The sequence below is a fragment of the Oncorhynchus gorbuscha genome, linkage group LG11 (genome assembly GCF_021184085.1).
Source record: "Oncorhynchus gorbuscha isolate QuinsamMale2020 ecotype Even-year linkage group LG11, OgorEven_v1.0, whole genome shotgun sequence".
Lineage (NCBI taxonomy): Eukaryota > Metazoa > Chordata > Actinopteri > Salmoniformes > Salmonidae > Oncorhynchus > Oncorhynchus gorbuscha.
Genome location: NC_060183.1, coordinates 34,358,752 through 34,372,489, shown reverse-complemented (window position 1 = coordinate 34,372,489; position 13,738 = coordinate 34,358,752). Strand labels below are relative to the sequence as shown.

General features: G+C 43.5%; 1 protein-coding gene across 5 annotated transcripts in view; it reads left to right on the top strand.

Annotated features, from left to right (window-relative positions):
- Nucleotides 1–13,738, top strand: part of LOC124048540 (fibroblast growth factor receptor 2-like) — a 98,475-nt gene that overhangs the window by 34,024 nt on the left and 50,713 nt on the right. For all 5 annotated transcript variants that reach the window (XM_046369419.1, XM_046369422.1, XM_046369421.1 and 2 more), the window contains 3 exons: nt 3,652–3,726; nt 7,223–7,392; nt 12,550–12,673. In XM_046369419.1, coding sequence (XP_046225375.1) covers nt 3,652–3,726; nt 7,223–7,392; nt 12,550–12,673 — 369 coding nt within the window. The remainder of the gene's footprint in view (nt 1–3,651; nt 3,727–7,222; nt 7,393–12,549; nt 12,674–13,738) is intronic.

Genomic DNA, 13,738 nt, shown 5'->3' with positions numbered 1-13,738 from the left:
GATGACATAAGGGGAAGCGGATAACGATTCTTAACCGTTATGTCATTCAACCCTCGATAATCCACGCAGGGGCGCAGAGTACCGTCCTTCTTCTTAACAAAAAAGAACCCCGCCCCGGCCGGAGAGGAAGAAGGCACTATGGTACCGGCGTCAAGAGACACAGACAAATAATCCTCGAGAGCCTTACGTTCGGGAGCCGACAGAGAGTATAGTCTACCCCGAGGAGGAGTGGTCCCCGGAAAGAGATCAATACTACAATCATACGACCGGTGAGGAGGAAGGGAGTTGGCTCGGGACCGACTGAAGACCGTGCGCAGATCATGATATTCCTCCGGCACTCCTGTCAAATCGCCAGGTTCCTCCTGAGAAGTAGGGACAGAAGAAACGGGAGGGATGGCAGACATTAAACACTTCACATGACAAGAAACGTTCCAGGATAGGATAGAATTACTAGACCAATTAATAGAAGGATTATGACATACTAGCCAGGGATGACCCAAAACAACAGGTGTAAACGGTGAACGAAAAATCAAAAAAGAAATAGTCTCACTGTGGTTACCAGATACTGTGAGGGTTAAAGGTAGTGTCTCAAATCTGATACTGGGAAGATGACTACCATCTAAGGCGAACATGGGCGTAGGCTTATCTAACTCTCTGAAAGGAATGTCATGTTTCCGAACCCATGCTTCGTCCATGAAACAACCCTCAGCCCCAGAGTCTATCAAGGCACTACATGTAGCACCCGAACCGGTCCAGCGTAGATGGACCGACAAAGTAGTACAGGATTTTGATGGAGAGACTTGAGTAGTTGCGCTCACCTGTAGCCCTCCGCTTACAGATGAGCTCTGGCTTTTACTGGACATGAATTAACAAAATGTCCAGCAACTCCGCAATAGAGGCACAGGCGGTTGGTGATCCTCCGTTCCCTCTCCTTAGTCGAGATGCGAATCCCTCCCAGCTGCATGGGCTCAGACTCTGAGCCAGAGGAGGGAGATGGTTGCGATGCGGAGCAGGGAAACACCGTTGATGCGAGCTCTCTTCCACGAGCCCGGTGACGAAGATCTACCCGTCGTTCTATGCGGATGGCGAGAGCAATCAAAGAGTCCACATCTGAAGGAACCTCCCGGGAGAGAATCTCATCCTTAACCACTGCGTGGAGTCCCTCCAGAAAACGAGCGAGCAGCGCCGGCTCGTTCCACTCACTAGAGGCAGCAAGAGTGCGAAACTCAATAGAATAATCCGTTATGGACCGTTCACCTTGGCATAAGGAAGCCAGGGCCCTAGAAGCCTCCCTACCAAAAACTGAACGGTCAAAAACCCGAATCATCTCCTCTTTAAAGTTCTGGAACTTGTTAGAGCAATCAGCCCTTGCCTCCCAGATAGCTGTGCCCCATTCTCGAGCCCGGCCAGTAAGGAGTGAAATGACGTAAGCAACCCGAGCTCTCTCTCTAGAGTATGTGTTGGGTTGGAGAGAGAACACAATCTCACACTGCGTGAGAAAGGAGCGGCACTCAGTGGGCTGCCCGGAGTAGCAAGGTGGGTTATTAACCCTAGGTTCTGGAGGCTCGGCAGGCCAGGAAGTAACAGGTGGCACGAGACGTAGACTCTGGAACTGTCCAGAGAGGTCGGAAACCTGAGCGGCCAGGTTCTCCACGGCATGGCGAGCAGCAGACAATTCCTGCTCGTGTCTGCCGAGCATGGCTCCTTGGATCTCGACGGCAGTGTAACGAGCGTCTGAAGTCGCTGGGTCCATTCCTTGGTCGGTTCCTTCTGTCATGCGGGTGAAAGAGGACCCAAAAGCGACTTGGCGAAAACAGAGTCTTTAATCCAGTAAAGTAAATACAAACAAAAACACAACTTTCACTCGAGATGACGAGGACAAACTGGAGACTCGATCTTGAACAGCAGGTGAACAGCAGGTTGCCTCGGGAAGGCACTTGAACCAGACAGACTCAGACACCTGCTCACCACGCAGCATCTGAGGAAAACACGACACGACAGGGCGATATACAAACACAGCACGGTGAATTCTAGACAAGGAACCGACAGGACAGGAACGGAACACAAAGGAAGAAATAGGGACTCTAATCAGGGGAAAGGATCGGGAACAGGTGTGGGAAGACTAAATGATTGATTAGGGGAATAGGAACAGCTGGGAGCAGGAACGGAACGATAGAGAGAAGAGAGAGCGAGAGAGTGAGAGAGGGAGGGGGAGAGAGAGGGATAGAAAGAGGGAAAGAACCTAATAAGACCAGCAGAGGGAAACTAATAGAATGGGAAGCACAGGGACAAGACAAGATAATAAATGACAAAACATGACAACTACTACTACAATCTGTTCTTATGATGAAACTGAAAAATACCAAGTTGTGTAGAAAGTAAACATCTGCACCTCGAAAGTGCCAAGTGTGCTTATGTCTACATAATGAGGATGTCGGGGAAAAAATGGCAACTTCTGACTTTCTGGTCTAGCGTTTGATGACAACGGAATACACTGCCCAGCCTTACATAATTAGAAAGATTAGATTATCCTGATAAAAAAAAATAGAAATATACACATTGCGAGATATTTGACCCAATATACCAACATGCCTGTCCGTAGGAAAACAATGGGCGGAGCTCAGCATTCCAAGGACAAAAGGTATTTCGGGGCAAGCGTTTGATGACAACGGAATACACTGGCCAGCCTTACATAATTAGAAAGAGGAGATTCTCATGATTTAAAATGGTGTCCAATTAAAATAAATCTAAATATACACATCGAGATATTTGTTGAAATAGACAGACATGCCTATATTTCCCGATTTGAAACAATGGGACGACCTCAGTTCCATGAGTAATTTTTTGTTGTTTACATTTTAACTACCAGAAACGTGGGCAGGTCTCATTGCCAACAATAGCAAAGCAGGCATTGTGACGTAGAACAATAGGCTGGGAACAGAACGTTCGGAAGGCGAGTTGGTGCCACGGGGCACAATATAGCTAATATAGGAGCTGGTAGGGTGAAAAAAGCCCCAAAAATAATGCCTGTTTTTTCATGATTACTTCAAACCTATGGCAATCAGCTGGGACATATGGTAATATTATGAAACTGGGCACATGGCTGATGCAATGAACTAGTTTTTAAATCAGAAAAAAGTATTGTTAAACATTTCATGTGTCCAGCCTACTTCATCCCTGATCTTTTGTGGTTGTGATGCTTTTTTAATAGGGTGGTAGTTGGGGAATGGCCATGGAAGGGTTGTGGAATGGTCATGTAGTTGTAGTTATTCAACTTTTCTTACAAACGTCAGTGACTCTCAGTGATGCTGTTCTTGGTTGCATATGATTAGTGATTTTGTGAACAGTGTAAACGTCAATATTACATCACCTGATTCTGCCACCTCACCTAAACACGTGTGTGTGTGTGTGTGTGTGTGTGTGTGTGTGTGTGTGTGTGTGTGTGTGTGTGTGTGTGTGTGTGTGTGTGTGTGTGTGTGTGTGTGTGTGTGTGTGTGTGTGTGTGTGTGTGTGTGTGTGTGTGTGTGTGTGTGTGTGTGTGTGTGTGTGTGTGTGTGTGTGTGTACGCGTGTGTAGCAGTGTATGTGTATGGCTGGAGCTGTGTTGAGAGGTGGCTGAGATGGTAGGAATTAACCGTGGTCATCTCTACAGATGCCATCTCGTCTGGGGACGATGAGGATGACACAGAGCGATCAGAGGACGTGGGGGTGGACGGAGAGCAGATAAGTGAGTATGGGCATAGTATTGTGGGACAGTGTGGGAACAGGGCATTGAGGCAATATGTGAACTCAGCAAATAAGTTGTTGTTTTTTGGGGTTGTTTTTACCTGCATTGTTATATAATAACACTGTTGTGGATCTGAAGGACATGGCTTGGCCTTTCGACCATCAGGTCAAATGCCGTCATAACCAAAGTTACTATACTCCTAAATGTTTGTCTTTTTGTGTGTTGTGTGCACAGTGTTACTAAATCTCTTAGCTTCATTAGTTCAAATCTGCAATGAGATCTCAGCTGTACTGTAGCATTCCTGTAAATGTAGTAAGTCTGGGAGTGTGTGCTGGGAATGTGTATATGTGTGTGTGATGTTTGTAAGCCTATCTCTCCCAGGCCTTTTAGGCGCTCCAGGGAAGAGGAATTCCTAACATTCCTCCTGTAGCCTGCATCTCGCAGGTAGTCAGGCCCCAAGGAGCGAGTCAGCTGGACTCATCCATTATGGAATGCTCCCATCTGGACTGGGTTAGGGACCTGATGGGAGATGGGCTCTGTGTGTGTGTCACAGGCTGAAGGCTTCCATATCTTGTTAAAACTTTAAACACGCACCGTCCCTCACAGTGGTTCAACTCCCCCACTTTGCACCGACTATAATTGCCTGAAATCCATTAAATATGTCATCTAGGAACTCTGTAAGGAGAGGAGAATAGAGAGAAGGGGGAAAAAATGTTTCTGGTGGTAATAAGCTGATTGAAAGCTAAGTAAAAACTGTTCTGGCAGCTCGGTTTAATTTTCTCCTGGTGTTTTTTTTCTAAGAATTCAAAACCGGAATATTAAAAAAAGAGAGGCGGAAGAGAAAAAATAGGGGACGGTTGAGGCCTTTTAACTACAGCGTTCTGGCTTGGATCAGCACCAGCACTTCTCTGTGTATGCTAACGCTGTAGAGCGCTGGCCCCCGGCCCACTTTTGGAGGGGTGTTGTGGAGGCTTTTTTGGGGGAGAAGGGGAGGTCTGAGCATTGTGCTTGGGGCCGTTCTAATGCCCAATGGGTTAGGTTTAAGTGTCTGTCTCAGCTCGTACTCTGTACACTTTGATTCCACTTTCTTAAAAAGAGATTGAACAACAACACCGTCACAACCAGGCCCCCCCTAAAACACTGGGAGAAAAAGTTATGGGTGAAGATGTACCCCCTACCCAGTGTCAGCGGAGGTTGGCTGTGGTTGGAGGAGACGAGCAAGGCATATGGAAGGATCATGGAGAAGGCTGTTTTTTTCGGGGCAGCATTGACGTCAGGGGGAGGTCAGAGTGGAAGTGGGGTTCCACGCTCGTTGGTTTTGTTCTAACTCATTCTCTGGCCTGTTAAGGAGATCATCCTTAATTGCTCCCGGTTGTCTTCGTTTGAAACATCTGTAGGGTACAATTTACAAGCTTTTAATAGTCTATCATTAGCTGCTTTATGTTTGTCCTAGATATACTGTATATGTAGCTCTAGTACCAGCTCTACAGTATGGGGCAAATGTACAATTAATACTATCATTTGACACTTATGTTTGTGCCGCATTCCTCATGCTGAACGTACAGCACATTCTTGTTTTGGAGTTACATAGATAACCTGAGCTAACCCCAGACTGCCACAGAGTAAACAGTAAGAGAAGCTGTCCATTCAGAGAGCTTAAGGGGCCATAGGGGGGCCACACAGTGTGCTAGGGGCCACAGCGGGGTCTTAAGGGCCACAGCAGTTGGCCAGTGAGAGTTTGGCCTCATCTGGACAGAGGTTGGGGGGTCTTTGAAGTCTCGCTACCACCGGACGACGGGAGCATGGGAAACAGACCTGGTCACCTTTCACTATCATGTACCGTGCTCATCATCAGACACAGCTGCTGCCACTCCGAGGTCAGAGTTCACCTGAGAGAGACGAGCTCCCGAACGAGGGCAGTCGCCACCCTAACCTGTCTGACTGTGTCTGTAGGTAGGACTGTTGAAAGAGAAAATAAGATGGCGAGAAATAGGGGGACAGAGTGAGAAGGAAATGGGCTTAAAATAACCTAACTAGTCTAATTATAGTGTGTTGGTTCATCCTGGAAGGAAGAGCATGGAAGGAAGAGCATTAGAACGGCCCCAGGTTAGGGTGGTCCTTCTGTAGCTCAGTTGGTAGAGCATGCGTTCAGGGTAGTGGGTTTGATCATACATAGAATGTATGAATGGAAGAGCTAAATGGCATATATTATTACTTCTTCTGTATCAAAGTATGTGTGTACTGTCCAGTTTGCATGCCAGAGAAAATTATGGGTGGTGACCGACTCTGATAGTATTCTGATTGAACTCTGGTGGGCGGGAGAGAGGAGTGGGAAGAGGGAGAGGGGCTAAAACAGGGAGGGAGGGGTGGAAAGAGAAGGACAGAGGCCCAATAAGGCTAAAGGAGTGTCTAATGGCTGCAGTAACCCTGGAGTGTTCCCCCTCTTCTCTCTGCTCCTGTAATAGAGATATAGGAAGTGATGGTGGGGACATTGGTTGTAAAATTTCTCTTCTTTCTGAGTGCATCTGCTTATGCAATCACTCTCCCAGGTGCCGAGAGAGAGAAATGGGGAGGCAGGGGGTAGAGAGAAGATAACGTGTGTGTGTGTGAGAGAGGGGGGGGCTTCAGGGAACTACAGAAAATGAGATATATGGGGTGAACGAGCTGCAGTTACAGTATGTAGGCCAGACAGAAAAGGGGTGTTACTAACTCCCTGTGGGAGTGTATTTGAATGAAGGAGCATGATCGATCATTGTGTGGGTAACTTACCCTTTACAAACCAAACATTTCTCACCCACAACAAATGTGAAATAATCTTTCTCCCTTCTGGAACATAATGATTATTCATGGATGATAAATATCCCTTCCCTCCAACAGCCATATCTTCCTGATGACAGGCTAAATATTGTAATTGGAAGAAGTGGTTAAAAAAAGCTCTAACTGCAACTAGATAAAATGGATGTGATGGTCTAGTTACCCACTTGGTAACGTGTCCTGCAACCTTCAAAAGAAAACATTTATGTTTGAGTATTAAGTGTTTCCAGTGTGAACTGTATTTTCTCCCTAAATGGCACCATATTCCCTATTTAGTACAATCCTTTTGACTAGGGCCCATAGGGAATAGGGTGCCATTTGGGACATAGCCTGTGACCACCTCCCTCACTCTTTCTCACTACCTGCTATAGTTGTAGTAATCCATGTTGTTCAGGCTTTGGACTGAAACTGTTAATCAACGGAGCTCTGCTGCTCAGCCATGTTTCCCATACAGTGTTTCTGTTGACAGTAGAGAATACAAATATAAGTAAGACTTATTTTACAGCATGGTTTAAGCTGATATGGTTTTAACTAATAAACTATGTGGTAACAATGAACACTTTCTGGTACTGTCTGGTACTTCCCTAATATAATATATGTTACTGTTTTGCTATATATGAACAAAATCTAACTTGAGATTTTGACTAAACAAAAACCCTGATTGGTCATCTCTTTTCTTTAGGGGCTCCCTATTGGACGATGCTAGAGAAGATGGAGAAGAGGCTACATGCTGTACCTGCTGCCAACACAGTCAAGTTTCGCTGTGCTGCCGGGGGCAACCCACGTCCTAAGATGCGCTGGCTGAAGAACAGCCGACCATTCCGACAGGAGGACCGCATGGGCGGGTACAAGGTACGAGAGAGAACCCCGCACTGCAGCATGCTGGGACATGGAGTTTCTCATGACTAGCGCATTGAAATTAGTCTATGTAATCAAATGTTTAATTCAAGTTTACTTTTGTGACGGTTTAGAAAGGACTTTCAATGCATTTTTCTGCATCTTGATTTTGAGGCAGACTGTTGCCCTTCCATTTTGGCTCTACTGCTACTACTGTTGAGCTGCGCAGCCTAGTTAAAGTTTACGGGGTGGCTGTGGAGCCGACTTTCTGCACCCCTTTTCCCGACATCTAAGGGTCCTGAAGCTTCTTCACATGTGCAGGATTCTCTACTTTACGCACGGTCTCTGACGAATGTTGCTTGTTTAATAAAGTTGATCAAAGTCTGCAAGAACACACAATACAGCATAACGTTACTGTAATACAAAAAACACTACCTCTTTTCCTAAGAGATTTTAGGATGATTGTGCGAATGTTTGCGTCTTTCTTTCGAATAGTTGCATGTTCAACTCAGCGTGCACCACTGAACAAAATATGTGCTTTGATCAACAGAAAAACATAGGTAGGAGACAAATTTGCTCCAGGTACATAATACAAACCAACACTGTAGGGTACTTCGAAACCATGTCAATAACTAGGGCTCGGAATTGTCAGGGACCTCACAATATGATATTATCACGATACTTAGGTGCCGATATGTGTTGTGATTCTCATGATTCTATATATATATATATATATATATATATATATATATATATATATATATATATATTGTGATTCAATGTTCCAAACATATTGCCCACCATATGTCTGCTGCAGAGGTACAAGACAGAGCCATGAGAAAACTATCAGTCCAGGAAATAAGTGCTGAAAACTAATTGGCTCCCTATTTAAAAATTTAAAAAAATAAGATTGAAAATAAGAAAAAGAAGAAAAAACGTTTTGGTGCAGGTACAGCCAACTAAGTCAAAAATAATATTGAGATATTGTCAAAATGATACGATACAATATGTCATAAAAAATAATATCCCGATATGTAACTGTCTTTTTTCCCCCCATCACAATCGATAACTCAAGAGGATCTAGATGAATATCCCCATGAAACTGGTTCAGATCAAATGGTTGAAATGCAGGTGCGGCATGGAAGATTCATTCACGATTGGCAGTGAGAAATGTGAAGGGAGGGTGACCACAAAAAATTGGTGTGTAAGGTAAAGCCAGTGATTTGGATCATCAGCTCTGGGGAAAAGGAATCCTGCGGGACGGGACGGTTACCTATGGATCCGCAGCCTCGACATAAAGTTGAACAGAAGGGACCAGTCTATGTTCTAAGAACCCATGCAACTTCTGTTTGCACATTCTGCAAACTCAAACAATGTAACAAACAAACAATGTAAACCCAGCCGCTGTGTCCGATTTCAAAAAGGCTTTACGGCGAAAGCACACCATGCGATTATGTTAACTTGTTATGGCTGCAATCCTGATATTGGGACAAGTGTCATCAACAACCGCTGAATAGCATAGCGCTACATACAATCAATATTACTATAAATATTTATATTCATGAAATCACAAGTGCAATATAGGAAAACACAGCTTAGACTTTTGTTAATCCACCTGTCGTGCCAGATTTTGAAATTATGCTTTACAACAAAAGCATTCCAAGTGTTTGTAAGTTTATCGATCGCACGATAAAACATTAATTACACTTAGCATCAGGTAGCTCGGTCACAAATCAGAAAAGCAATCATATTAATCGTTTACCTTTGATCTGCGGATGTTTTCACTCACGAGACTCCCAGTTACAGAACAAATGTTACTTTTGTTCCATAAAGATTATTTGTAGAAATAGTTTCCGTAATGTCCACAGAAACATGTCAAATGTTTTTTATAATCAATCCTCAGGTTGTTTTTAAAATATATAATCGACAATATATCAACCGCAAATGTCTTTCACAGTAGGAGTCTGTCCAAATTCTGTTGCGCGAGCCAAACTCATGTGACCACTTGACGCGATGAACGTTCTGGCTCATTTTTAAAAATAAAAGCCTGAAACTATGTCTGAAGACTGACACCTTGAAGAAGTGATAGGAAAAGGAATCTGGTTCATATCCCTTTAAATCCAGCAAAGGGAGGCTATGGAACATGGAGTTTTCAAAATAGAAGCCACTTCCTGTTTTGATTTTCCTCAGGGTTTCGCCTGCAATATCAGTTCTGTTATACTCAGACAATATTTTGACAGTTTTGGAAACTTCAGAGTTTTCTATCCAATACTAATAATAATATGCATATATTAGGAACTGAGACTGAGGAGCTGGCCGTTTACAATGGGCACCTTTTCATCCAAGTAACTCAATACTGCCCCTGCAGCCGTAAAAAGTTAAGTCGGCGCCTAGCCACAGTAAACCATACAGCCATTTTCCAACCAAGGAGAGCTGTCACAAAAGTTCAAATTAATCACTTACCTTTGATTATCTTCATCTGATGGCACTCCCAGGTCTCCATGTTAGACAAATGTTTGTTTTGTTCGATAAATTTCATCTTTATGTCCAAATATCTCCTTTTTGTTTGCACGTTTAGTCCAAATGCACAAAGTGCGGGCACAAAGTCCAGACGAAAAGTAAAAAAATGTCCATTGAAGTTCGTAGAAACATGTCAAACGATGTATATAATCCATCTTTAGGATATTTTTTATCATAAATCTTCAATAATACTTAGAAATATTATTTATAGAAATATCAATTTTTAATCACTTACCTTTGATGATCTTCATCAAATGCATTCCCAGGAATCCCAGTTCCACCATAAATGTTTGATTTTGTTCGATGATGTCCATCAGTTATGTCCAAATATCTTCTTTTGTTAGGGCGTTTGGTAAACAAAAAGCGCGTTCAGGTCGCGCCGAACGTTGGACAAAAAGTTTAAATGGTTCCATTACAGCCCATAGAAACATGCCAAACTAAGTATGGAATAAATCTTGAGGATGTTTTTAACATAAAACTTAATTAATGTTCCAACCGGACAATTCCTTCGTCTGTACAAATTAAGTGGAACATACAGTGGGGCAAAAAATGTATTTAGTCAGCCACCAATTGTGCAAGTTCTCCCAATTAAAAAGATGAGAGGCCTGTAATTTTCATCATAGGTACACTTCAACTATGACAGACAAAATGAGAAAAAGAAATCCAGAAAATCACATTGTAGGATTTTTAATGAATTTATTTGCAAATTATGGTGGAAAATAAGTATTTGGTCACGTACAAACAAGCAAGATTTCTGGCTCTCACAGACCGTCTTTAAGAGGCTCCTCTGTCCTTTCATGTGAGCGCGCGCCAGACGGAGGCTGTGGCACTCTGCCAGACCACTCACTCAAAGAGCACTTATGAGCCCCTCCTTTAGAGTAGAATCCTCAAAACAGGTTCTAAATACTGTTGACAACTAGTGGAAGCCTTGGGAAGTGAAACATAACTAATATCACCATGTATCTTCAATGGGGGCTGAGTTGAAAAACTACAAACCTCAGATTTCCCACTTCCTGGTTGCATTTTTTCTCAGGTTTTTGCCTGCCGTATGAGTTCTGTTATACTCACAGACACCATTCAAACAGTTTTAGACACTTCAGAGTGTTTTCTATCCAATACTAATAATTATATGCATATATTAGCATCTGGCACCTACAGAGTAGGAGGCAGTTCACTCTGGGCACGCTATTCATCCAAAAGTGAAAATGCTGCCCCCTATCCCAAAAAGGTTAACACTGTGTCCAAAGAAGTGCCAGATGTATACAGAATGGTGTCGTCTGCCTAGAGGTGGATCAAGTAATCACCCGCAGCAAGAGCAACATCATTGATATATACAGAGAAGAGTCGGTTCACCTTCCAACAGGATAATGACCCTAAGCACACTGCCAAGACAACGCAGGGGTGGCTTCGGGACAAGTGTCTGAATGTCCTTGAACCCGATCAAACATCTCTGGAGAGACCTGAAAATAGCTGTGCAGCGACTCTCCCCATCCAACCTGACAGAGCTTGAGATGATCTGCTGAGAAGAATGGGAGAAACTCACCAAATAGAGGTGTGCCAAGCTTGTAGCGTCATACCCAATGAACTTGAGGATGCAATTACTGCCAAAGGTGCTACAACACAGTACTGAGTAAAGGGTCTGAATACTTATGTAAATGTGATATATATATATATTTTATATATATATAAATTAGCACAAATTTCTGTAAACTCTTTTTGTTTTGTTTTTTATGGGGTATTGTTTGTAGATCGATGAAGAAAGAAAACAATTTAATACACTTTAGAATAAGGTTGTAACGTAACAAAATGTGGAAAAAGTCAAGGGGTCTGAATGCTTTCCGAAAGCACTGTATATAAAAATGCTTCCGCTGAATATGATAATACGATTGGGGAATCATCCAATCTATTGAAATCAAATCAAAGGTTTTTTAAAGTGCAATTAAAAGTCACATTACACTTTACAGTGATGGATTCATTTGCAAGTTATCTATTGTGTTGGGATGTAATAGGGAAGGAAAAAGTGTGACACGTAGTTAATGGGTGATAGTTTACGAGGAAACACAGCCATCTCTTCATGGGAAGTTCCGGAGAATGTTTCCCCTTGGCTTTAATTCTGCAGAAAGTCTCATTCTAATAAACACGGTATTCAGTCGAACACTTTCTCCTCACTATCTTTAGTGACAGTTCTGTAAACACACACAAACACGCACACACATACTGCACGCACGCACGCACGCACACCCACACACACACACACACACAAACACACTCCAATTGACTTGTCCATGCAAAACAAGTGCCCTAAAATAAAAGACAGAATTTCTAGTGTTTTCTCTGTAAGTAGTAAAAAGTAGAATATTTAGAATCTACAGGGTTTTCACTAGTGTTCTAAGGAGTAGAGGTGGTAAGTAGGAGCTTAGGGAGAGCATAGTGAAATTCCTTGTGTGGGGGTAGCAGCTCACCTTAGGACCAGTCTGTCACTCCCTGTAATATTGTTTTTCACCATGATGCGCTCATGAGAATAGACCTGACTGCCCGTCACTCACTGAGCCTCCTCACTTACTCTCTCTGGCCTTCCATCAATCCGCAGTTTGCATTGGTTTGGATGTTCCTTTGTGAGATTCACATTAATGGGTTGGATTTCCCTTTCAGGTGCGTCACCAGCACTGGACCCTGATCATGGAGAGTGTGGTTCCATCCGACAAGGGCAACTATACTTGCCTGGTGGAGAACGCATATGGCACCATCAACCACACCTACACCCTGGATGTAGTGGGTGAGTACTGCGCTGGGCCTGCCTGGGATAGAGGTAGGGATGGGGGGGTTAATAATAACATCTGCGAGACACCTGTGAAAAGTAGGGGTCTGCCATTTGCATGTGTCCCTGGAGCATTTTGGTACTTTGCTCAAGGGCACAGCGGCAGATTTGACAACTTGTTGGCTCCGGGATTTGAACCAGCAACTTTTCGGTTACTGGCCAATTGGTCTAACCTCGAGACTACATGCAGACTCCAACTAAACGTTACTTGTTTGGGCCAGCATTAGGGGATTCTCACAGAGGGTGTTGGGGATGGGGTGGGGTTGAGGGTTATTGCTGGCTGTTTGATCCCCAGGTGCATGCTACTACACTGTATGTAAGTACAGAGAAGGAATGCTGCCTAGATGTTACAGGTCTGTTTCTATGAGTAGGATTGATGCATGTATTGTATGTAGGCAGGGTCCTGGCCCAATAAAAAATCAAATCAAATTTGATTTGTCAAATGCGCCAAATACAACAGGTGTAGTAGGCCTTACCGTGAAATGCTTACTTACAAGCCCTTAACAATGCAGTTCAAGAAATAGAGGTAAGAAAATATTTACTAAATAAACTCAAATAAAAAGTAAGACAATAAAATAACAATAACGAGGCAATATACAGGGGGTACCGGTATCGAGTCAATGTGCGGGGGTACAGGTTAGTTTTGGTAATTTGTACATGTCGTGACTGCATAGATAATAACCAGCGAGTAGCAGCAGTGTAAAAGCAAAGGGTGGGGGTCAATGTAAATTGTTCAGCAGTCTGATGGCTTAGGGGTAGAAGCTGTTAAGGAGTCTTTTGGACCGAGACTTGGAGCTCCGGTACCGCTTGCCATGTAGTAGCAGAGAGAACAGTCTATGACTTGGGTGACTGCAGTCTTTGACAAATGTTTGCTCCTTAGTCACAATAGTCTGATTCACACCAAGACAAGCCAAACTGTACTGTGCTTGCCTGGTTACGCATCAGCCGCATTTTTTGGAAACTCGCGGGAAAATACATTGTGAAAAGAAAATATCCAAGTACTGTTCGGGTTGGCCCAACACT